The 26,595-nt window shown below is 43.2% G+C and overlaps 1 protein-coding gene, 1 long non-coding RNA gene and 1 other non-coding gene across 27 annotated transcripts in view; 2 read left to right on the top strand and 1 right to left on the bottom strand.

Annotated features, from left to right (window-relative positions):
- LOC119176261 (uncharacterized) overlaps window positions 1-26,595 on the bottom strand; it is a 53,984-nt gene that overhangs the window by 2,229 nt on the left and 25,160 nt on the right. For 7 of the 21 annotated variants that reach the window (XM_075877389.1, XM_075877393.1, XM_075877375.1 and 4 more), the window contains 2 exons: window positions 24,976-25,130; window positions 9,547-9,767 (listed from right to left, as the gene is read on the bottom strand). In XM_075877389.1, the coding sequence (XP_075733504.1) occupies window positions 24,993-25,130 (138 nt within the window). In that variant the 3' untranslated portion in view covers window positions 9,547-9,767; window positions 24,976-24,992. Of the gene's footprint in view, window positions 1-5,634; window positions 5,951-9,546; window positions 9,768-15,592; window positions 17,876-20,250; window positions 21,015-22,955; window positions 24,298-24,506; window positions 24,603-24,975; window positions 25,131-26,595 lie in introns of those variants that run through there. The other 14 variants (XM_075877376.1, XM_075877381.1, XM_075877378.1 and 11 more) reach the window with 11 other exon arrangements.
- LOC119176266 (uncharacterized) overlaps window positions 6,203-26,595 on the top strand; it is a 30,658-nt gene continuing 10,265 nt past the window's right edge. For all 5 annotated transcript variants that reach the window (XR_012886929.1, XR_012886928.1, XR_012886927.1 and 2 more), the window contains exon 1: window positions 6,203-6,712. This is a non-coding gene — a long non-coding RNA (uncharacterized LOC119176266). The remainder of the gene's footprint in view (window positions 6,713-26,595) is intronic.
- TRNAR-UCU (transfer RNA arginine (anticodon UCU)) lies at window positions 12,344-12,416 on the top strand. The gene has a single exon. It is a non-coding gene; the product is annotated as a tRNA-Arg (tRNA).

The raw sequence follows: 26,595 nt of genomic DNA, 5'->3' as shown, positions 1-26,595 counted from the left end.
GAATTTTTTTTTACGAAAAGGCTGTTCTGTCAGCAGCTGACCTAGATTTGCACACTCTTGTGCATATTTTAGGGTCTGGTTGCCAATTGTGAACTCTTTATTCTTTTGCCATGCTATGGGTCTAAATCTACAGGCCACCTTACAGTGGCTACTAATTTCTCATTGCTAGAAATTTTCAGTTTCTTGTGAATCTGCATGCCCCAGTGCCTGGGCACATATGTTTGCTCTTCAGTTGGATTTTGTTCGTGGATGAAAAAATGCTAGTAAAAATTTGATCTCATATCTGCTAATTACTGTCAATAGCAGTAATTGTGTGCATTACTTATCTAAGTATGCCATAAGCTCCTTTGAGGTCTGGCTTAACAAAAGTCTGGATGCTTGTAATGGTGGGGATAGCACATCCCTTGCTATGCACTTGTGCTGTACAACAATATCCGCTCACTTCTTCCTTTCCCCAAGATGATCTGTGATTTGAATTGACTGTGCACTGGTCAGCGCACCTCAACCACTGTCGGTTAAATTAAAGTTTTATTCTAGCTTCTATTTGTACGTGACAGGTGATGCGATAAAGCATGTATGTTGGCAATGCTTGGCAAGTTTTTAATTCCAGTGTGTATTACGTTAAAGTAAGACCATTGTTGCCATTGTTCAGCATCGTATGACCAATTGATTTAATTTGCACTTACTGTTTCAAATATGTTTAAACAGGAATTTAAATTGATCGTATTTGCCTTAAAAACCTATGGCACCCAGCAGGCAGGTGAGAATGCCCAGCACTTGAATCGCTGCATTTTATTTGCAATGTATTTTTGGCTTTTATTCAGAAATGTTACTTTGCTATAAAAAAAGTTTTTTCAGGGGTTAATCCCCTCTTCCCCCACCTCACCCGGTAAAACTGCCGGACTTTAAATAAAGTCTATTCATTCATTCTCTGTTTTGGAAATCTGTGCAGTAAAACAAATTTTCTCATAACAGTAAATTGTCAAAATGCCACACTTTCTGGAGAAGACTGAGCCAGAAAGCGCGCAAAAAACTATGAACCATCTTCCTGAAGGGAACCCTAATGGGATGTGAAGCAACAGCGGTGCGCACGGCGTTGACCCGGTTGAAACGGGCGCCGACGCAGCTGCTGGAAGAACGGTTGGAAACGAAACTCGGTGTAGCGTTTACTCGAGTAAACGTTTGTTTGAAACGCAAAGACACGGGAAGCGAGACGCGTTGAAGACGCTTACGCTCGGCTTCCTTGGCTCGCATCTCGTCGGTGCTACCCGCGCGCCGTCTGTATTCTCGCACGCGATCGGTGTTTTTGACTCACACCTCGTAGGTGTCGCTGGTCTTTTACTGCCGACGCTTGCGTTCGGCTTGCCTGGCTCGCGCCTCGTCGGTGCTGACGTTGCCATTCGCGGACGCGATCGGCTTCGCTAAACCCTCTCAACGCCGGTGACAGCCGGGAAAGGTACGCGCACACTATAGCGGGAAGCATGCCGCGACGGGGTCTCGCCCGTCGGCGCGATCGCGCGGCAAGCAGCGGCGCGCTGTCCACATTGTCGGCGCCACGAGATTCTCGAGCCACGCGCACTGGCCGGCTGGTGGCTTCTCATGGACAGATAGAGCACCACCCGCTAGGATGTTGGATTGAGAGAGGTGGTGTGGGTGAGATGATGCTCACGTGAGGAGCGGGCTCGACCGTTGCGAGCGGTCAAGAGGGTGAAGCGAAAGAGCTGGCGCCCGGCAGGCGAGGGAGAGAGACTTCATTGAGCACTGAGCTACTTGGCACCGCTCCAACACCTGCGGCGAGGGGAGCGGTGCGGACAGAGGGACAGCGTTACACAGGATAGTCAAGGAGCTGCTTCGCATCTAATAAAGTGCAGCAGCTGGCGACGCCATCTTAACTTTCCCGCTCCAGTCGCCGGAGCAGAGAAGGAGGTGTTAGCATCGGCGGGGATACGCTGTGCCGCGCAAGCCGGTGCGGCACATTTTCATGACGTCGGCAGGTGGCCCGTCGTCGTCTGCGCGAGCGTGGGTGTGGCGGATTGATTGATTGATTTATTAAAACTTTATTTTTCTCCTGAAAAGACGCAGGGGAGACCCCGCGCCACCGGGCTAATCCAACATAGAGACCGTCAAGCCGAGCTTGGCGGCCCGTTCACGGGCACTCTGGACGGCCAGGGTTTGATCCTTAAGTTCGGGGCTGCGTGAGAGCGCAGCCCACCTGTCCTCACTAAGGGCGGGGCCGATGGCTTCACATTCCCACAACACATGATTGAATGTGGCTAACAGTCCACAAGCGGGGCAATCCGCACTTGGATACCGTTCAGGGTAGATGGCATAAAGAACCGCAGGGTTAGAATACACACTGGCTTGCAATAGTCTTAGGGTGACTGCCTGAGCCCTGCACAAGGCCGGGTGTGGGAGAGGAAATACCCTTCTTGACAGATAGAAGTGCTTTGTTATTTCATTGAACGTAAGTAGGGTTCCCAGCGAGGCAGAGGGACTGTGGAGGCGGCGCGGTCAGTGAGTCCTCGTGCGGCCTCGTGCGCGCCCTCGTTCGGGTTAGAGGTAGAGCCCTCAATCGAACCCAAGTGAGCAGGAAACCAAGTGAGAAAACGGGGCGTGATACTCTTGACGCTTTGGAGAATGCGGAAGGCCTGAGGGGCTACCATTCCGGTTTCGCAGGCTTTGATAGCCGCCTTGGAGTCACTGTATATTGACTCTCTGCGACTATCCAGCATAGCCAGCGCTATTGCAATCTGTTCGGCTATCACGGGCTTCGATGTGCGCACCGTGGCGGAGCAAGTGAGCCTGGAATTTGAGTCGACGATGGAAACAGCGAATGCCTCTTGTTGGACATATGGCGCAGCATCCACAAAGCTTGCATCAGTGGGGTTGCTACGGACGTGCTCGAGCAGAGCTCTACCCCTGGCCCTACACCGACCGATGTTGTGTGCAGGGTGCATATTGCGGGGAATGTGTGCGATGCAAAGTTGAGACCAGATGTTTCTGGGAATCTGCATGGAATTGGGTGCATGAGGCAGTGAGCGCGTTCGACCAATCGCCATGACACGACGCATCCACGCGTACGGGTTGCGTGGGTACGCGTTTGCAGAAACGCGTTCCTCGGCCGTCCGTGCGGACGGCAGACGGTCGCCGGGTTTTTTGCTGAACAACGCTGTGAGGCGATCGCACTGCTGTCGACTGCGCGAGCCCTCGGTGCATCGTCCTAAAAGACAGCTGCGTCTCCGGCGCGCCGTTGCTCACACCTCCCCTTTTAGCCACCATAGTTCGGACCGTGAACCTTTCTTGATTGCGATTATCGGATCTGGATCGGCTTTGATCGCGGTTATATGAAAGTAGCAGTGCCCGTGTGATGCCGTTGCAATACCAGTGTCACACGAGCACTTATCGTCGCTATCAGCGCCAATCCAAATCTAAATTTTTAAATCGCGCGAACCCTGGTCGCTGCTACATGGTCCGAACTAATCAGTATCAATCTTGGCACGCAGAGCCAGATCGCGATGCAACAATCGTGGTCGCCTTGATCCCGATCAGGCCTGATCGCAATTGAAAGTAGTAACCGTGTACATTGGTGCACCGACAGGGGAGTAGAGGGTTTACCCCCCCCCCCCCCCCCGAGGCCGACCTAACCCCGCTCTTATATGCCCCAATGTCCTTGTCGCCGAGTCGCCTACATCAGTGGTGCACCGAAGGGGGCGGGAATCAGGGGTTTTAATTCCCCCCACCAGAGGTCGACACCCCCCCTCGCCTTGTTATCAAGTTGCTGTCGTTTCAATCCAAAAAGTGGCTTGATGGCAAAATTGCCTGATTTATTCCATTAATTATGTCATATTCACATATCTACTCTTATACTGAAAGAGTATCTGTGGCTTGGGCTGCACTCACTTCCAGTGAAGCAGCTTTGTACAAAAAAAAAAAAAGGTGCTTTCACGAGTCATCAGTCTGACCATTTTTATTTTATTCTTGGAAGAAGAGGGGCTGTGTGCAATGACGATGCCCTGCGTGACTTGGCTTCGGTGCACAGTGCATGTCACTTCAAAATGTGTTACATCTAGCAGCTCAACCAGCTGGGTATGCAATGCTACTTACATGTATGTTGAAAATGAGCAACATTTGCAGCATACATTTGTAATACTTGTGTCCATGTGCTTCCAGTTGTCGAGGAGTATACCCTCGCGCTGTCAAATGCTAGCTTCCTAGTTAGCTCATTTGGCAGAGAGACTGCTCCAGATAGGTGTTGGTCCTGGTTCGAAACACGTACCAGGACGAATTTTTCGGCAACTAAGAGGCTTTCTTTCTAAGAAATTCGTATGAATTTTCTTGTGGCTTCGTGCTACAAACGGGTGGTTGTCTTCTTTCCCTTTCATACATGTATGTTCAGAACAAGAGTTCGCAGCGTGACTTGGCTTCGGTGCACAGTGCATGTCACTTCAAAATGTATTACATCTAGCAGCTCAACCAGCTGGGTATGCAATGTTACTTACATGTATGTTGAAAATGAGCAACATTTCAAGCATACATTTGTAATACTTGTGTCCATGTGCTTCGAGTTGTCGAGGAGTACACCCTCGCGCTGTCAAATGCTAGCTTCCTGGTTAGCTCAATTGGCAGAGAGACTGCTCCAGATAGGTGTTGGTCCTGGTTCGAACCACGTACCAGGACGAATTTTTCGGCAACTAAGAGGCTTTCTTTCTAAGAAATTCGTATGAATTTCCTTGTGGCTTCGTGCTACAAACGGGTGGTTGTCTTCTTTCCCTTTCATACATGTATGTTCAGAACAAGAGTTCGCAGCGTTGTTCACCGTTTATAACATTATCCGGTTCACACGGGCAAATCTACTGCACTGACTTGCATACATGCAAATACCTGGTTCACTTGGACGCTCCTAATGCAATTAGAGATTAAGATTTCAAGTGCCTAGATACCACTAAATTATCGGCCTCACAAGGCTTGATTTAATGGTCCTAAAGGTGTGATGTGACGAAGCTGCAAAGTAATAACATTCCACTCAAGTTGCTTTAAATGTGCAACTTTCTTCAAATAAAGAGTCATGCAGCTAATATTACAGAAATAACAGGCAAGCTCATTAAATGGCCTTACTCGCTATAGAAGTGAAACACGTGGTGCCCATTTCCAGTTTCGATGCCGGTGGCAGTTTCGTTACTTTTTCCCAAATACTTTACATTATAGTGAGCATGAATTGTGCGCGTCACGTAGCTTGTTTTCCTTTAAATTGTCAACAATAAGTACACAACTTGCCGAAAAACATTCTTTTTGCATGACAAACGAGTTCCTCAAAACACGAAGTAACAACGAAGGCAAACGCGTGTCGCCGCTACAATGCTCTTTAGATTTAAAGTCTTTAGAATTAGCGTCACTGTTGATGTGCAAACGGTGTATAATTCAAATTGGCAGGATGAAATCAAGTTAACTATCGATCCTCTGAAACAAAAAAAGGAAAGAAGTATTTCAGGCACCCTTGCCTTTTCAGATACATTGTGCGACTCTTTTTTTTTTCTTGCCTCATCACAATGCATTAAGTTTGTTAAATATACAAGCTTTCTCGGGAACTCTGAGCCCATGTCTGCAAGTCGCCGCGGCAAATGTAACAATGAAACATGCCAAGGAACATGCTTTTATTTCATTCCAACCGTAGCCGTACCTCCTCAAGGACCAGATTTATCCGAAGGACTGCTGTTTCATGAGACCTCAAGTCGCATTTATTCTCTCATCTAAATTTATTGAACAAGTATTCAGTTCCTCTTGAAACAGAGGCTCATTGTCGCTTTTGGATGTTCTCGCAACCTGAAAATAAAACTGCAAGCACACCTACCCTAACTGATATCCTCGGTTCACTTCAGACCACCCGAAAATCCGCGATACATCAGTAGTAAAGACTGTAATGCGAAGAGCCACAATCCAGTGCAGAATACAACTAAAAAAAGAAAAAAAAACACGATATATTTAGCACTTTCACCAAAAACGGTTACCCAAGATTGTTTATTCAAACCAAAAACACAACGATGCAATCTTAGAAAAGCAGCATCAGTATTCCCCCTATCAACACCACGACAGAAGCATATCACTGTCCGTTGCCCGAGGCGCACGTTTGAAGCGAACTCGGGCGACGTGCCATTCGTGGAAGGCTGAGTCGGGTGATAGTAAGAACATGAGTGGCCCGTCCACTATCGCTGCTGCCACACACACTCGAACTCCGAAATACGAGGGATAAAAGACGAGCTAGGGCCAGTTCTAAACCGGAAACGACGCTGCGCACGTGTCTTCAAAGTGAAACCACATGATCGAAGAACTGCTTGCGTACTCAGCTACTGAAAAAAAAAAAAAAAAGCAAAAAAGTTTCGCCGACTTCTCACACTTCGAATGCGTTGCCCGCAGCCGAGGATGGGGGACGGGTGGTTCGTGCCTCCCCTCTTTGAACTCTAAAGAGGGACAATGGACAATGCCCACCCAAAGTTTATCAGAAGGCGCTTCGAAACACGTGTTTTCTGTTTTCTTCGGGGCTTGCGCAGGCAAATGGTGTCTCAAGAAGGGTGGTCGTGCATTTTCTCCTAGACAGCGGACGTACCATGAGCACTGGAGTGGCAAGAAGAAAGGCGGCCTTGTGCGCGGCTCGTTCGTCAAAGCGACGGCAAACCGCGGAGGCTCTGCAGCAGAAGCACATGGCGATTAACCCTTTGTGAGTTCGCCTATATTTTCCAAGACAAACGTAATTTATTTTTGCTTTTTTGAGCTTTTGAACACGCTAGAAATGATATGCAAAAGATTTGAGGTTGATAGCATGGTTAGTTTATTAGAAAAAAGTGGGACGTATATGTCCCATTGGCGTATTCGGTGGCTGTTGAAAAGTGGGACAACACTGTCTCATTTAGGTAACTTCCCGATTTCACTTACGTGCCTACTTAGAGAGTGAAAGGCACCAAAACAAGTGGGACAGAGGGGCACCTTGCAAGTGCCACATGTGAACTTTGTGTGGACCTCATTTCCAGTTTTTGAGCACCACCTGCACCTTCTCCGTGAGGCTCCTTTTTTCGGATTAAGGTCATTTCCAGTGAATCTGATTTCATCCGAGATTCCAACTATCTTCTGTCCATTCTTCTGTCCTTGCTTGTTTTTTCGGAATGGCGCAGTTCTGGCGTAGTGCCTGAAAGTATGTCCATTCGTCAGTTGTCGTCCCAGCACAAGACGAAACCACAAGTAGCTTATGTCAGTATTGGCGCTGTGCTGTATGAACGCGTTGACAACAGAGGCGTCAAAGAGGAAATAAAAGATGTGGTACCAAGACTTCTCGGAACGTCTGTCAGCAGTGTAGGAATTTCGCTTTTAGTCAAACCTGTCAACCGCTCCCATCCACAGGTTGTAGTCTGCCACGGCTTTGAGGCAAACCACAGCCACTGAAGAGCCATGTGACACTTCCACAGTTTTTGTCGGATCATGAAAGTTCGACAAAAGGTGGACATCTTTGGTGTCGTACCATTGATAAGCTGTGACCTGTCCTTTGGCGCACCACAGGTACTCTCCTTTCTTTAGCCTATTGCTTCGTTTGAGTTCCTCAGGCAAATCCTTCCTGTTTGTACGGACAGTAGCTGCAGCATGGATGCCCCTCTCGGCGAGAGTTTTCATCAGCCTGGTGCACGTAAAGTAATTATCAAAGAACAGCTGCGTTCCAGGCTTTACATTCTCTGAGAGGGAAAGCACGACATGCTCCCCAAGGCTTTGGATGGCTGGTCGTGATGCATTCTTTCCTTCATATACCTGAAATTGTAGTAAATAGCCTGTCCTTGAGTCTGCCCTACACTAAACTTTATATCCACGCTTTATGGGCTTCATTGGAAGCTACTGCTTCATGGAAGATCTTCCTTTGAAAGGAATCATGCTCTCATCAATGGCCTGATGAGATGATGGCAAATACTCCTTCTGAAAGCTCCTGTTCAGCTTATTAATGAGGGGACGCAGTTTGCCAAGCCTATCGTAACCATCTTCCCCTTTTTTCTTTTCTTTGCTGTGGTCGTTCACACGAAGGGAGTTCATGATGTACTGGAAACGCTTGGAACGACATCACTTTGGCGATTTCTTCGGAGTTGAAAAGTGGATCGCGGCTCCAGTAATGGTAAAAGCGATGTCGTGGTGACACGCTCATCAGCAGAAGCAGTCCAAAATAGGCTCTTAGCTCATCTGCTGTGAGCACAGCCCACTTCGTCGTGTACCTTTGCGCACCAGCACGGTTAGTGTGCTTTAATATCATCTAGATCACTTCTTCGTCAAAATACAATGCGAAACAATCTACTGCGCGTGGCACTGCTTCTTTGGTGAACTCGGGGTCCCATAATTTTGGGCTGCCGACCAAAATACTTGGTTCACTTTCACCCCACTCTTCGCCAATTTCTTCTTCAGCAGCATCTGCTTCGACATCGGGCTCCATTGAATCCTGGCTGGCTCTTTTCCTGTTTATTAAAGTTCTTTGTCGGCGTCTCTTTCGTTCGATGATGATGATGAACCTTCAGCTTTGCTGGCACTCGCCCACAAAGGGGGATCGGCCAAGAACCGGGCGGCAGGATCATCAAGTGTGCTAATTCAGGCATTCAGATAGTCTCGTAACCGTAAATAATGACAATAGGCTAACAGGGTAATCTCTTTGTTGCCCTTATGTACTCGCACACAGCAGAGAAAACCTCCTTGTGGCTATAACCTTATGTAATCCCTCCGAAGAATAAAATTAGTTCCACGTTTATTTTTAAACCTAGCTTCTCAATTGGTTCGACCAGGTATCTTTTCCTTTGATAAGCATAACGTTGGGAGGATAAAAAGAAATGATTTATTGATTCCGATTCCTTGCAAAAGAGACACAACGGAGATGCTGTTAGTCCAGCTTTATGTAGGTAGTAATTCAGATGAGGAATTCTATTCGTAATTTCTAACTGCCGAGATACACACCACTGTTTGTTCCAGCAATATCTTAGATGTACGAAGTCTCTGACTTTATCCAATGATAATTTTTCTATTTCTTTGTGCAAACAAGCCTTTCTATATCTGAGTGCTGTTACGTAGGCGAAATCAGGTAAAATAGGTAAGAGTGGTCCGCTTAAAGATGCTTTGGCTAACGAGTCTGCCATCTCATTCGGATAAATCCCGCAGTGGCCGGGTATCCGTAGCAAGTGAAATTTTTTCAGGTTTTCTGGTAATAAACTGCTAATCATACTCAATAATGTCAAATTTTTTGCTGTAGATAGTGCAGTGCATACTGAGAGAGAATCGGTAAGTATGACCGCTTCTGATTCGCTTGCAGGAAGTTTACGAAGCGCTAGAATTATAGCGAATAATTCAGCGATGAATATAGGCGTGTAATCTGGTAATCGAACTGAGAAAGACCAGTCGAGAGAAGTACAGAAGATGCCTATTCCAGCCTTTTCGTTCAATACGGATGCATCCGTCGCAATAATGTTGTTTATGGACAGATGAGTCAAGTAATCTTTTAACCGAATATTTGAATATTGAAGGCGCAGTTGTTTCGCATTAGAGGGGAAAATATCATCAAATTTAATTTCAAGTTTTGAATTAGGTGTTTCGTTTGCCTGTTGATGGCCCAGGTTCGTCTTCGTCGCCACTCGAGTCTCGTGGCGCGAGCTCCGGCACGAACTCATCATCACTGCTTTCAGCTTCACCCTCACTTGTGTCTGATTCGTCGGGCAGGCTGAAGAATAGCTCCAATGCCTCCTCACGTGAAAGTGAGTCCGCTGAAATTGATAAACAGAGACATATCTCAACAACAGGAGTTTGCGTGAGTTAGGCCTAGTAAAACGTCCCTGAACTTTTGGAGTATGCTGACATCGACTGCCGTAGCTCGCCTCCAAATACTTCGATTACAAAAATATTGGCACCAAAATATGCGGCAAACACATATCTAAAAGGGCAAGAAAGGAAAATCTTACCATTCATCCTGAACTCTCGTAAATCCAGTCCAACGGGAGCAAAAGCTCGGAACACCGCGATCAAAACAAAACAGATTTCAAATGTGTATCTAGCGCCATCTATGAAACGACTTCAAAACTGCCACAGAAAGTATTACCCAGGTCTTAAAATAGATGGAAGCACAATCTTTTGGCGCCAAGTTTGACCACTTTTATTAGAGACTGCGTTTTCTTCAGAGAAAGTGGGACGTTTCTGTCCCATTATCCCTCAAAGGGTTAAGCACGTACATACGCCAGCATGGTCGCCAACCATCCCGCACCGCACGCAGGGGCGCCAAGCAAGCACGACTGCCATGCAAAACCTACAAGTGTGGCAGCTTGGGCTGGTTGGTGTGACGTGACGATAGTTATAGCGCGAGAACAGAACGACGATAACGAGACAAGAATTAAGTACACGAAGGCTTGCTGCCTCTTTGTCGTCCTTCTGTTCTCGCGCTATAACTATCGGCAAAACTTACAGTTGCGAAGAAGGGAGCAGCAAGACGCCGTGGTATAATGAGGAAAAATGGCTTTGGGAACTTGCGAAAGGTACATTGCCAGAGTTATTTTCTTGCTTTTTTTTTCAGAAGCAATGAGTGACTCTCTTTTATTTTACCCCTTCTTTCTTGCACGTGGTAAATCGGAAGAAAGCCACCCATGCATGCATACGTTCAGTTCGCTCGCTACAACTTGTGCTCTGCGTCTGCTGCGCGAAGGTACGCAGTGCACTTCCGAGCAGACCACAGGCATCACTGAAGTGCCAGTCGAACACGATCCTCACCGACTTCCCGAAAAAGATTCCGCATTGAGATTGAAGACATGCAGCAACAGCACCAGAATCCTTGATTACAGCCAAAAAGAAAGCGATTACTCGGCACACACAGCTGTCAGATACTTTCATCGAGTAGTCATCACTGAGGATGCTTGAGTCGCTAAACTTGAGCCCCCGAATGGCATTGTGAATCGGTAAGCGTAGTTACAATGCAGTTGATCCGTAAGCTGGGAATTTTACTACACGTACGCTGCGTTGAGCTGTACATATTCCTTATAATCAATACCGCAAAGCTTATATTCAATATTTACGGTGCACTATCATACTTGTAGTCGGACGAGGCTCAAAGGAAGTTCTTTTCGCATTATCCAGAAAATCCTCAATTGCAGTTCTTTAACTGCTAAAGTTGCCAATGGGGCTTGTTTGCATCGCATTTACTGATTACTCAGGTAAAAACACAAAATACAGAATAATTGAGGCACAAGAAAGGCACACCCCGCCAGGTGTCGCCGTGTGTCTTTCTTGCGTTCCTTTTTTTTTTTTTTTTTTTGCTCAAGTCATATTCTTCTTAAACGGCACTGTTTGACCGCCAGTCAGCCGACATGTCAGCCCCAGAATCACTAAACGAAGCTGAAAAGCTAGAAAAAATAAGTATTTCCCAGACATCTCTGTTGAGAACTATGTTACGCCTCGTTTCATTCGATTTCTGGTTTATTTTGTACGTGCACTGCTTAACGGTTTGTTGGCCGTCTCAAGGTTTTTCAAGGTCAATATCTTTGACGATGTGGCGCATACACACGCTGGGGAAACGCAAGGGAACGCCGGGGAACGAGCGCAAGGTCTCCCGGTAAAAACACTTCAGATCATTGTCATCGACGTCTCGTGATAAATAATAATAATAATATTAATATAACCTATCATAATTATTTAGTATGTGGTACTTTAGCTTTATCTCAAGTTTCAACCCCCTTCCCCTCCCAGAGAGAAATCCTGGGTGCGCTAATGACCGTGCAGCAGCAGCAGAAGTCTATAATCCGGATCGTCCCTGGTCGCGATCGACAGATTGCGCAGGCACCACACTCACGCTTCCATCAGACAGACGCGTACTAGCTCTCAATCGGGCTTTATTACTACTTTAGCGTGGTAGCTCTGTCATCTTGGCTGTGATATTACTGCGTAGTTTTATGGAACACTACAAATGAAGGTGCAGTGCCAACCTTTTTTTATCTATTCTAGCGCTTTTTTTTCCTCGGTTTAGTGCGAACGCTCGCCGATTAGCGTCGAAGGTGTGTTAGCTAAACTCAGTGGTAACAAACGATTGCGGTCGGCATACAGCTAGCCGTGTATGAAACGCGAGTGGAATGAAGGACTGTAAAGTACGAGGCCAAAATAAAAAACGGCGAAATAATTATCGACCTGCATCAGCATGATCGGTGCAACTAAATGCACGGACTACCGCCCATAGTATTCAAGTCGGCAAAGAGCGCATGTATTCGCTGCAGGGAAGGAATTTGCAAAAATGAAATGTCTTATTAATTTACAAGCTAATAGAAAAAAATGAATAAACTGGTAATTCATTGCATCACACCTTGTCCCTGTAGCGCAGTGGATAGCGCGTTGGACTTCTAATCCAAAGGTCCCGGGTTCGAATCCCGGCAGGGATGTTTTGTTGCTTAAGGTCATGTTTTTTTTTATAATGCAGGACATTACACAGGTGAGCACTTTTTCTCTGCCTCCTTCGTCCCTGTCTATTTTCGTGCTCGAGTCGACCCTCCAGCAGCATCTGACGAATATATTTAGAAGCTGGTTGAGAAATGGTTTTGAAAGACCAGCAACAAGAACGCCTTTCTCACTTTCTAACCCCCCCCCCCCCCCCTTTTCTATGTGCTTTTTCCTCACAAAAGGAAAAGAATAAAAAAAACATGGCTGCATTTAATTCTAATCAGGTTCTGTGGATTTATAGTGACTACTTTTATTATCACCACGAATGTAACAACCAGGAATTCACCATTCATGAGAGGTACCGACCATCCCTACCATGGGCGTCGGCAGGAGGTTGCAAAAGAAGCAGTAGCACCCCCCCCCCCACCTCCCCCCCCACCCAAGCGGTACCAACCTTCTCCTTTCCCATCCTCCCTAACTCCCCCGAAGACCATTTTTTTTTATTCTCCTGCAGACATTGGTGACCAGAGACTTTCGGGGCTGGTCCTTTCAAACATGTTCAAAAATGCTGAAAAAAAAAGTGGAACCTACTGATCTTTTTTTTCTGTGAGAATGCAAGTATCCGGGCACCAACAAAGCCAAATTCAAGCTATCCACCTGTGAAAGCCCTTTCCCCTGGCATTCTTTCGATTGGAAACAAATTTTCTCTTAATTCAGACAACCTTTTTTGACCTTGTATGAGCTACGCCAGGGCTCTTTGCTAGCAACACGGTGCTTTCCCGCTTCAGATATTTTCACCTGAGTACCACAACCTGTGTAACCTAGGTGAGGTAAACCTAGTAAAGCCCCTCCATCGCTAGGGTGGGTACCATCGTGGTGCTTTTTTAAGTAACGCCAATCATTGTTCCGCCCCACCGCCGAGTTCATGTTCCAGACCTTCCTTGAGGAACTTATTGAGCCGCCTCTTTCCGCTTTTTTCCTTCCAAAATATTCCTGCACACATGAGAAAATAAATATTTTCTTCTTCGTGTGTTTTCTTGAGTTTCACCCTAAGCTCGCGAGGAATGCCACCTCGCTGTTGCGCACCAGGCTGCCCGACGGGGTCGACAGCTGAGCAGTGAAACAGCGTAAATGAGGCGGGGTGGGCGCGTCAGGTGGTGTGAGCTTTCTTTACTTTACCGCAAGAATTTTTCTCAACAAATGTTTGTTTACAGATGTTTACAATATTTTTAGCAGATATTACGTCAACTAGTAAAGAAGCAAAAAAAGTTTTGCGGCTGGAAGGTTGCTGTAGTTTTTATTAAAATAACCTGAATTCGGGTGTTTTCTTGCTTCTTTGCAAAACCTATCTGAACCGTAGAAGTAATATATGGTTTTAGTTGTGCCGTCATGTGAAAAAACAGTGACAACATAATGCTTTAAAACCAAATGTGTCACCATACCTAGTTTGAAGGTTTCACACGCATAACTTATTCCCACTTAACTTTTCCTTTTCGCCGACACATTTGAAGGGTAGTCACGTGACCACACAATTTTTTGAATAAAAATACTTCACTAAAATCAATCTCGCGTAGTTACCTTTCAGCTGAATTTTTTTCGCAATCGCTGGTGGTTAAATTTTGGGCTGAAACATTTCACTTGGAATGACCCTACTAAGAGCCGCCGTACCTGTCCAACTTTGGTAGTTTGCTACCGAATTCACAATAGCCGTAGCGAAAATCTCATGGATAGAAAGAGTGCTATTTCATCTACATTATTTCCTTTAAACTGAACCAATAATTATTACACAAGTTAAAAACAATGTCCCCTATGCTTTCCTTTGCTTAATTGTCTGTTGGTTTCACGATAAAGAATACAGCATCCTTCACAACATGGCCAAAGCGTCTCATTCTCCCAGGTGTTTCTAGTGGTACTGAGAACAACAACAATACGCTATGAAATGTGTGTGTTCAAGAATACAAGCAGCATCCTCTCTGACACTGGCGTGCTCAACGCTGAATCTATTCAACATGACATATGAATGGTATTGAGATTTACATAAAATTTCCGCGGTTTATCAGACTTTTTTAGGAAACGTCAGTGCAATGACACAAGGACAAAGAAACACAGTAGATGCCATGGGTGCCGGCCAACAACTGGTCTTTACTGCTGCCACCTATAGATATGTGCCAAAATCAAATAGTAATGAAAAAAAAAAAGTCATGCAAGCATGCCTGGTTCACCCAGTAGGGTTGCCATCTTCTCTCAAACAAAAAAACGGCCCTTCAACGGGGAGAGAGAGGAATGAGCTAACAGGAGATTAAATTAGTGTTGAACAATAAATGCTATGTCATGTCCTCGGCATGCAATGTCATTTAATGTAACATTGCTTTCCTTGAGTCAAATAAACCTGATCTACCAACAAAATTGGCACATTGAGTTGACCAAGCTACTAGTCGAATTGATGGCATAAAAATACTTATGATTGGAATGACACTTTATTTACTGCTCTGAAAAAAAAAAACGAGCCATGACTGCGGGTATCTAAAAAACCAGCCAAGCCGGTTTAAAACCGGACAGGTGGCAACCGTATCAACCAGTGGAACAAAGGGTGAAAATCCATCTAAAATATCTTAAAAGATTCTTCAATGAAAGGGCTAAGGAACATACAATGTGCACACTATGACTGGTGGTTTTTTGGTCGACCATGGCAGGCGCTGAAGCTGCTCATACAAATTTTTTGAAAAAAAGGAAAGATAACACAGCATGAGATCGTTGAGGCCTTATACATTCATGAAGCAGATGACAAATGCATCAGTGGGCCATCCACTTCTTTATCTTGCTGAGATTATCTCAGAGGCCTCATTTGGTTTAAATTTTTATCCAACACGTATTCGTGATTTCTTTCATGCAAAACTCTTTTTTGCCAGGTGTGGTTGATCAGTTAACCAAATTATTGTTTGTCTACCTACCATATATGTGCGAAATCTTTTGAAAATTGATTTTTCTTATTTGTTCTACTGGTTGAACCAGCCATGTCGACATGACCTTTTGCCTTTTTCATAGCTGCATTACTGTTTCACCTATAGGTATATGTAGCGGTGACGACAACAAAAACCAAATGTTAGTCAGTGCCCATGGTGTCTACTATGTTTCTTTTTCTTTGTGTCTTTGCAGTGCCATTTTCTAACAAGCCCAATATTTTCAACCAAATCACTAAAAAAAAAAATACTGCTTCAAATATATAGATGTATTTTAGAGGTGGCTGCATATGAAATGATGTTGTTGGTATTAGAAAGCAGAATGTAAAAAAAAAGTTTTCAGGAGCTACGGAAATACACAGGAAAACACATTTATGCTCACTTCATAAAGAAGTGCTTAAGCTTCACTTCTCGTCAATGCACTCTTTATCACCTACAACAGTGAGGGTGATGCCTCCGATTGCTACTCATACACCATGCAGCAGCTAGTGAGAACACCTATGACATAAATCAGTACAGTAAAGCTCTTCTCGATAAATACTTTGGAAAAGTGGCTCTCACATTTAGCTTTCGAGCAATAGTACCAAGAGAACTGGAACTGCCAAGCAATAACAGCCTAGGTCAATATATGAAAAGACCAACATGCAACCACTACCAATAGGCACCAGCATGTACAAGCATTACAATTAGGGGTGTATGAATATTCGAGTTTCAAATTCGAATTAAATTATGCTAAATCGAATAATTTGACTGAACAATGGACATATATCTATAGCACGACAAAGGTCAATGGTGCAGAATTAATGCTAACGTCATCACAAAAAGCCTTTTGTTCCCCAATATAATGGTTGGAAAATGAACAGATGTTTATTTTAAAAAATATTATGTCATTTCCACACGTTATGGCTTCAGAATAAAAGTACAGAGAACGGTCCGAGAGACTGTCGAACTGCTGGCATAAAAAAATAACCAGCACTGAGCTCAAACGTTCAAAAGTACTTTAACCAGTCAAGAGGTTCAAAAATACTTGAATTAGCTCCTTATCTCAAGAAAGGGTGATCTTTTGAAATAGTGGAGAGTGCATAATGCAACACTTTATCCAGGTATCGCCAAAATTGCTTTGGGATACCCTCCCATTTCTGCTACAGACGTGCCCAGTGAGCACATGCTCAACAGAAGGAAACATCACTGCGAGACAGTCTGAGCAAGGTCATGTGGAACCGCTTGTAATTCTGCACGACAACTAGCAGTCCTTCGGTGGCTCACTCATCGTGTTATGTGCTCGATCGAGGACATAAACAGATTGCATTTTTTTGTTTTGTTTATTATTCAACAAAATCTGTGGTACTTGAGGTTCAATTTGAGATTTTTGGCCACTATAATATACTGTTTGATTCAAACTAGATTAGAAAGAAAATTTCACTATTTGCACACCCCCGATTACAATAACTATGACTGGAGTATGTCAGTATGTCAGACACACTGCACTGTTGACATGAGGAACACAAGTCCAAGTACCTGATTTGCTACGACAGGGTGTCTACCAATTTCATTTTTCCGAATTCTCTGACTTTTCCAGGTTTTCCATGACGATTAAAAGCATATACCATGATCGTTACGTCTGCTTGGAAAATTCTGGGCACTCGAAACAAACCCTCGAATGAAAAAAAATATATATATGCAGTGCCCATATAAAATATGGAAAGATATACTGCATTTACTGTATACGCTCAGAATGTTCTGAGCGGATATAGTAAATGAGAAAAAAATATGTATATCAGGTCAAAGTGAAAGCTTTGAGCCAGGCAGTGAGAGTGTTAGCTGTTTGATGTTCAGAAGAACCAGGAAGCAAACATTAACCGCAGATGAAAGTTCGAAGGAGCCTGCGATAGTCCTACAATGCAGACAAAGCTGCTAGCAAATGTAGAATCAGTGCCAACTCACGGCGTGTATGTAAAAGGAGCACATGGGAGCCTAGCTGGTTTCATCTCTGGAGTATATATACTACACCAAACTCCCATTAGGCCGAATTGAGTTAAGACGAACAACATGAAAATGCTTGTTTGGTTTCCTGTGTAAACTCAATGTAAAAAAAAAACCTCCTTAAGACGAACTGTGTAACAGGCCTCCTCTGTTCAGACCAACTCTCACAGCTACTGACAACGATGCGGATTCTGTGCAACAAACATTATAGTCTGGATGGGGGCATTCAGGCCAACATGAGAAAATCAAAATGGAAAAAAAAACCTTCCTGGCACAAACACTAGAAGCAAATCGTGATGAAAGCAAACTGTGATGTGAAGGGAGGAAGCGAAATAAGTGGGAAAGAAAGGTCAGAGCATAAAGCTGGTATCTCTCTCACCCATAGCCTGTAGGTGTAAAAAGGGCCTGTTTTATCGGCAAAGAAAGCAACAAACAGGGCTCGTCCTTCTGTATTCTCCTCGCATTCCTCAGTTCCCCAACAGGAGTACAGTAGAGAACTGAAGAACACAAGAGCTTGGCTAGAGAAGAAAATGCAAGGGAAGGGAAAGAAAAAAAAGTCAAATGAAAGTGAAAACAGGAATAAAGATTGTCTGTGCATTATAATCACATGAAACCGAAACTACATACAGTTAAACATGCTTACAACGAACCTCCATATAACAAATTTCTCGATATAATGAAGTCTTTCTATTCCCTGCCACTACCCCATAGAAGCACATGTATTTGCGACATCTATGTAACGAAGTAACAGCAAGAGACATTATTTATTTAACAAATTTTTGCCACGAGCAATCAGAAATTTTGCTCCGGATTTTGACAATTTGGCACAAGCATGCATCTTTCGCAGTTGCCCCACATGCACGGCACGCTCATGCGCCCTGGCGATTCCCAAGCAAGAGCCAGCGCTCTTTATAGCGCACGGGTGTGTGCAAGGCTGGCAGGTGGGCCTGCGCCTCATGAACTGGCGTTGCCGCCGCAGGTGCATGCGCGGATGTGCCCTTCCCCTAACTTCAAACAAACAAAAAAAACTACTTTTGCGTTATCAGTGTCACGCCTATTGTTAGCGTCACATGTGGGGTAGCGCTGCATGTATGGAGGGTGCTTTACCGAATAATTTTTCGCGGTATCCGTGTCGTTTGCTCTTCCTTTTGGACGCCGTGCATGGGTGCATGGTGTGGTCCCCGATGATGTTCAGCTTTGCTTTTTTTACTGTTTTTGTTTTGGATTCGATATCGGGGAAGTCCTACAAAACGCTGGTGTAAGTTAATACGGCCGCTCCAGGGAGAAGTGCTCTTTTCACCCAGTCTCCGCGTTCAAAGCATACTGCTGTTTGCCTAGATAGCGCGCGCCCCAGCGATCGTGACCGCGCTCTTATAATCAAAGTTCACTACTGCTACTCAAGCATCCCCCCCCCCCCACCCAACATTTTTTTCGCTCATTTAAGACAGGGTGGTATCCTTTCTTTCTTTAGCACTCAACGGCATTTTAAGCATGCAGGGGAATGTTATCGTGTGTGCCTTGGGGCATGTTATTAATTTTGACTTGTGACGAAACATGGCGGCGATGGCAAAAACTTGCCGAGAGTGTCCATATAACTGCTATCGCAATAAGAACATAGTTTTTACCGCTAAATAAGCATATTAGGTTAGAGGTTAGCTCTGCCTTCAGTCCCCGTCTGTTTGATTTGTGCATTTAATTTTCAAATTCGCGCACCTAACCTGCATATAACGAAATCTTCTTTATAACAAATTTTTTTCAGGAATATGTCAATTTCGTTATATCCAGGTTTAACTGTATGCAGCACTAGCACTCCCATCAGACGAGTCACATTGTCGTCGCTGTCACACAATGATGCCTGAGCACATGTTGTGGTCAGTTTGCATTATTCTGTACAGAGCCTGTGTGCATCGCATCTGTTTCCCAGTGAAATGACGTAAACTGTGATGCGTCATTTTCATTATAAAAGTGCACGACAAAGGAAGACTATTTGCACACTAAATATAGCTGCGTCGTGTCATTTTCGTGCTCCCGAGTAGTATAAACAGAGATCTTCAGCTGCACGTCGTTCAGGAAAAATTACTGCGGGCCTAAAATGAGAAAATATCCGAACCTTAAACAAAAGCTTGCAGACTTTCATAAACAACTTGGCATATATTGGCTTTGGCAAGGTAGCGGTATGCAATGAAGGTGTATCCAATAGTGATAGCAAAGCCAGTACAACAGCCTCTCGGAAGCTGAAAGCCCAGGATAAATTTTCCATTCTTCGAAAGAAAATTGTGTTTGTCTCTCCTTTTCTATTTTTTTCTAATCATCAAAATAGTGTCGTGCTACAGTTTTATTGTTAAAACGTGGTAGCAATTTATTCATGAGTATATTTATCACAAACTCACATAATCGAGTACTCGTTAGGTTAGTCTAAATACCCTATTTTAAAGCATAGTTTTTATCAAGCTGAGCCAAACAAATGATTTTGCTTGTTCCTTTCCTCCCCTTCCTTAGTAAACTTCATTTAGTGTTTTCGAGCAACGTATTTGGGTGTACTTGGCGTGTTAGCATTTTGTTTTGGGGGGCACTTCTGATAAGACGAACTCCTGATAAGATGAACGAATGATCGTGGTCCCTTGAAGTTCGTCTTAAAAAGAGTCTATTGTAGATGTCTTCTTGCTGGCGCTGGGTTTCGAGCCCAGACCTCCATGCCCCGAAGGAAAATGTCTTAACCACCGAGGTACATACCCACACTTACAAAATGTGAAAATTATGAACCATAAGGATGCACCATGCCAGCGGCAGATATTTTTAAAAGAACACTTTCTATAAAGGCTTTGTTCAATTTGGTGGTAGTGAAATAGAAGCCCTCTCCACAACAAGGTGAAAAACCAACAACATAGAGGACTGCACCAATCAGGAAAGTTTTTATTTTGTGAAATTTTAATGCACAACTTGCATTTACACCATTGCAGGATGTGCCTTCTATGAGGCCGTTCCAAATGCTGATGAACTCTAGAAAAAAGAAAGAAGCTATGCCGATGTCACCTGCAAACAATGTTTGGGGGAAGGCCACAACTTACAACTAAACTATATGGTTATGCATAACTTGGACAGCTCCCAGAGCTGATGCTACGTGAACTTTATCATTTTTTTTTTGCAATGACATTAGTTTGGCAGAACTTAGGTGCACAACTGTACTCCTCTCAGTAGACACGAAATAGGCCATAGAACTGCTTGACGCTCCCTTGAAATTACATTTACCCACAGTCCAGTCTGGCCTATAAAAACAGGGCCATGCGACAACTTAGGTCGTGAATAACATGAGTGTTACACACTTCACTCAGCAGCCTACCTACTTCTGGCTTTTTTGCCCACTCCTGCTTTTTCTCTTATACATAATGCACATTCCTCATTAATTGCCCTATAAAAAAAAAGTTTCACATTTTATCGGCTGGCTTTTTTCAGTATATGTGACAGTGCATGAACACAAGGTGCTATTGCAGCCTGTTTTATTTTTACACTATCTTTCTTGTTTTTCCCTGAATTTATTGTGAGAACCAACTTTTCACATGGTCCAGCCAAAACAGTCTGGCAAACCTGCACTTTCTAATCTGCTTACCTGCCATGACACACACTTTTTTGTTCTATAAGGGCATGTCTTGTAGATAGCTGAAAGTAAGCAGGAAATGCAGGAAATGACCACAGCATCTTTTACCACCTGCACACTCGAATAAACTTCGTCCGAGAGGTGGCACTTCAGTTTTTGACTTCTCTGTTTCCTTTCGCTATTCCATTGTGCCGCTTGAAATCACTGACGGACCATGCAGTCATCTTGGCTCTATCAGCTGCGCTTCTTATCACACCACCACACTGGATGGGGGAAATGCATACTTCACCTACCATGACGGAAATGATTTGCATTGTGGTAAGGTCTTTGCTCCGCCGCGATGCTCTAGTGGCTAAGGTACTCAGCTGCAGACATGCAGGTCCTGGGATAGAATCCCAGCTGTGGCAGCTGCATTTTCGATGGGGGCAGAAATGCTGTAGGGTCGTGTGCTCAGACACAGTGCACGTTAAAGAACCCTAGGTGGTCGAAATTTTCAGAGCCCTCCACTATGGCGTCTCTCATAATCATATGGTGGTTTTGGGACATTAAACCCCACATATCAATCAATCAATCATTGTGGTAAGGTCATTGTTACTACAACAATAATGAAACAAGCTACAGCACCTCGCCATATGCACCAGGAGCATCGTGTTTGGTGACATGTAAAGTGCGACATGCGAGATCTGTAACAAAGCTTCAAGTAGCACAAACGAAAAATGTGAGAGAGTGTCGCAGCACCACCCTCACTCTCCCCACTTCAAAGGAACAAACAAAAACTTTACCACAAGCTGCACTGCTATACAACATGATGGAATTCTATAAGCGTGGACACATTTAGCCCTTGGCAGGTGGAGGTTTTGAACAGATGGAATTAAGGAAAGATAAAAACTTCTTCAAGTATTGTGCAGAAACTAGCCAAATGTTGAGACAGGCATATGTAAAGGACGGTCTAAAGGAAAAAAAAGTGTTTAAGTGGGTCCAACATTTGTTGTGGAGGCCATATGAACTACAAGTACAATGCAAGACCTGAATGCCCCTTCACTGCAGCTCGTGCAGAGATTGATCGCATGCATTCTTTTGTGATATGTGACAACTAAATGAGTGTTAGAATCATGTCCGAAATATTTTGTTTAGTAAAGTCGTCCTTTCACCCTTTTACCAAAATTCTATTAAGACCTTGGATTTTGCACCAACATGGTGCTGAAACTGTTGGCTTGTGAGAGAAATTCTAGATCAGTCAAAAGATTGTAGCATTGATTGGAGAACTTTGGCACAGCAGTGATCAATTCTTGAAAAGAGTCATCATTAACAATAAAATAAATTCACAAAAGATTTACGAACATGGCATCAAGCTCAAGTCGCAGAGCAAGGAGCGGAAAGACAAGCCAAGCAATAACATAACAAGAGGAGTCGGTTTAAAGCACACCCCCCCCCCCCCCATCTCTGAATTTTTTAGCAAGATCCCCTCCTCACCCACAACAGGCCGAGCCAAGTTGTGATAAGTAAATAGTGGTCGAAAGATAAATATAAATATGAAAACAAGTTGAGTTGCTGCCCACTCAGAGTTGTAGCTCTAGGAAAAAGTACAATGACACATTTTAAAAATGTAGTAATTGTTGTGAAATTATAATCGACAGAAAAGTGGAGGGCTCCAAAAAGTTTGACCATCTGGTATTACTTAACATGCATCTAAATCTAAGTACATGGGTCTCTAGCATTTCACCTTCATGGAAATGCGGCCAATAAAGCTGGGATTCGATCCCGCAGCTTTCAAGTCAGCAATGGAGCACTGTAACCACTCTGGCGTGGCATGTAATAGCACCATTATCTGCAACCATACTGGGATCGTGGCCATGCAAAATGACCCCTCTTAGTATTCACATTAGAGAGCAAAACTGATATTCAGTCTTTGTCGGGGGCCCCCCTCCCTATTTCTCTCCCTTGCTGTACAAAACTGACACACCATTTGTAATCCAAACCTTTCAATTTTAAATAGCGTCTTATTCTTTTTCTCTTCTTTGAACACAGACTTGTTCTTGTCCTCCTCCATTTTATTAGGCTGGGGAGAGTGAGCAGGGCGCACAGAAGCACGTCATTAAAGAAGGCAGTTTGTGCTCTAACAAAGACAAGTTCTTTGGTTGAAATATTGGCTTCAGCCAAAACTCCCTTTTCACCGATTTCATATAATTTCAAGCTCCACCTTCCCAAGAACTGCCTTGCTTAAAGGCTGCTAGGTTGACAATATTATGTTCTAAGAAATCAGATTGTAAAGCTTTTGTTTCTATTGAGAAAACTGACTCACATGGAGCTTAAAAAAAGGGCATTCTCGAGCAGTCATTTCAAGCAGGCATTCACTTGGAAGCATGGTGCCCTTGTGTGGTCACTACAGCTTTCAGCATTTTGTTGCTGTCTACACTCGCATATCTCCATTTATTCTCTAATACACATATATATAGATGTTGTTATAGCTCACATTAAAAATATGTATGTATGTATATATGTATATATATATATATATATATATTTGCCCATTTGGATAGCTCATTACAAGAAAATATTAGCCAATTCATCATAAAACTTTTGAGTAATTTCACTTCCTTACTAAAACATACCAAAATGTAGAAACTTACTCTATAACATACATAAACTTATTCTGTTAAAGATACTACATTATCAGTGAATGCATATCTCTGAGGAGGTCTTCTAGTCTAAATGCTATGTATAAGAAGTGGTAACAGAGAAGTTAATTTTTTTAAAGCACATTACAAAGTGCTTAAACTGCAGAACCACACCAGATGTTGGAGGACTGCTCTGGAGTTATGTAAGAGGAGGCAACACACAGTGCCGACTGTTTCAACTCTCAAAATGAGGGACTATACCTGCCAACAACCTATCTTCACACTACTGGAGCGAAAACTTGGTGTTGCCCTGCAAGGTAGTACATCAGCTTGTGGGCTGATTTTGGTATTGCTTGCACACATCGTTTAGGAAATTATATCCACAAGAAATGTGAATAGAAGAAACATTTCGATGGTTCAGTGTACATTTCAGAGTCATAATATATTAGTATATTTTTTGTGGAGAGCTAAACAGTGTTTACTCTGAAAAACCGGTGTGTTTGGAAAGTGGTGGTGTCGTAAGAAATGGAAAGAAAAGCATTCTTGCAAAATGAACAATAACCATCCTTTGAACCTAGTAATTTCTACAACTGGTTGAATTTCATAATAAATAAAGCGAAATTAATTTCAGCAAAGCAAATAGAAAAGTTACCAGCAAACGTAAGTGCTAGGTATTTTTCTTGGCATGGCAGCAGGCATGCACTTCAGTTCTGTCGCTTCCACAGTGCTGTCAAGAAAAGACGTCACCAAGTAGACTACTTGAGAAGAGTGAAAACAGAACAATAAAGATAAGCAGGAGCTATAGCTCACTTACTAAGATGACCAATATGTCAACTCTGTTTCGTGAAATTCTTGAGTTCCACACTAGCACAACCCATGTGCTAAAGCCATCGGTACTTCTCACATGTTGTGATCTCAGCTACACACACCACAACGTTATTGACAAGGTGTTGCCAATCTTTATTTTGAAAATGGTTGCTAAGCTCATGTAGCTTGCCACTTATGCAGTCTCTTACTTGTTCCATATGAAACCTATAAGAAAGTGGTACTTTACACCAACACTCTTTCGGTACCCCACAAATCATCTTGCATAGTTCTTTCATTTACAATGCCTGTTATCGATACTACTTGCTCTAAAAAGCATTATTCACTAAACCTAACAACACATCACAAACACCTATAACTAGTGCTAGCCTACAAACTTGTGCGTCCCATAAAATAAACTGCACAACTACGGGTAAAAGCTAAACTGAGGCACTTGCCCAATGAAATTGACAACACAGATGCACAAACATAAAAAAAATTATTTCTGAGAAAAAAGAATTTCATTGCAGCACAAAAATCCCAACTCTCTTCAGTTACAACTTCTGAACAATGCCGTATTTCACAGAATTACTCTGCTTACCATGGTTATCCACAGAGCTATTTTGTACTTGTTTGAGATGGTGATGACGGTCCTTGTTCTGCTGTATCAATCTGCTTGAGAAGATGACATAGAGCAGGTGCTTGTCTTATTCGGATCAACTCTATGCAAAATGCTTGGCCTTCAATGAAGAGATCCTACAGGAAAAAAAAAGCACATTTGAAACAACCATAATATTTAAAGAGACAGCAGAGTATCCAAAAAGATAATAGCGTACTCGTCAAAATCACTAGCATACATTAAAATGACCATAATAGAGCATTATTTCGCTGTTCATGTGCACGGTGCAAAAGCTAGTCTCCAGAAAGAAAAAAAAGCAAAAAAAATTTCTAATTCAAAATAGCTGCCACATAAGATAACGAGAATTGACAGACAATGATGATATTTTCATCCACTTTTCTTTCTTCCCATTACATTACATTTACTTCTAATAAAGCCCCCTATACTCTCCTTGGCATCATTGTCTGTTAGTTTGCATTATTATTGTGTCTAACAAAAATTTGAGCCCTAATTACACTTCTTTCCTTCTGGCATGTAAATTATAATACAATTACTGCAATGCTGGAGGCCTAAGACTTCACGGTAGAAATTCTACCAGAGAAACCCAGTGGACTACAACTGCGGTGGCTCAATGGTATTTTGCTACATAGCAGGTTTGACATATCAAACATGGTTTACATGGCTGCATCCTTAGTGCACAAAAATGCTCAACATAATGTTTCAAGTTCATCCTCATGGTTTACATGATTGCATCCTTAGTGCACAAAAATGCTCAACATAATGTTTCAAGTTTAGGCTCATCATCATTGATGATGACATTCATAGCAATTCTCTAAAATTACTGTTTTTTCTTAACATGAAATTCAATCACTTCACTTCACAATGATTCACCTATGCATCAGACAATGAAAACAGGAAAAACTTATTCAAAGCTCCATCAGCGCAACATACAACAGGCAAGCAAATAATGCTTTGTAAAAGGCCTCATTTTGTCTAAGTCTAAAGGAGCACTAAATGTAATACTTTAGCATTTAGTTTGATGCAAAACTAATAAAAAAACCAAAATTTAATTCTTTGTTTTCAGATCTAGTAACCAGTATGTCTCACACCAAATAAATATTAGTCTAATTTTGAAAGGATAATTCACTCATCTAAACTGGCTTCACATCTTTCTTGGTCGTTTCCTTACTGCAAATTTAACATGGTGGTACTAGAGAAAGTGCTTGTGTCTCCTGGTTTAGCTGCATGTTCAAAGAAAACTAGAGCTGTGAAAATAGCAAAAATTTGGAGTGAAGTGAATTCAATAATTGAAGAACGTGAATCGAATAAAATATTTTTGAATAATGTTTTTCAAGTACTTCAAAAAGGAATTGCAAAAAAAAAAAGGTCAGAGAGCATTTCTAATTTTCTGAGAAAGCACTAAGAAAGTGTTTCTTTAGTCTAAGCTGATAAAGTACTGGTGGGGTGGTGTTTCATAGTTGTCTTATTCAGAATTCGGCAATGCAGAAAACGAAATGTATTCATGTACATAGTGTGGTGCAACCAAAGTATTGCCGACAACAAAGGCTTTACACATGAACGGCAAAGATGCTATTTTCGACA

This window comes from Rhipicephalus microplus, chromosome X (assembly GCF_043290135.1).
Source record: "Rhipicephalus microplus isolate Deutch F79 chromosome X, USDA_Rmic, whole genome shotgun sequence".
In the NCBI taxonomy this organism is placed as follows: Eukaryota; Metazoa; Arthropoda; class Arachnida; order Ixodida; family Ixodidae; genus Rhipicephalus; species Rhipicephalus microplus.
Note: the sequence above shows the minus strand (reverse complement) of the source record. Positions and strands in the feature narration are given on the sequence as shown.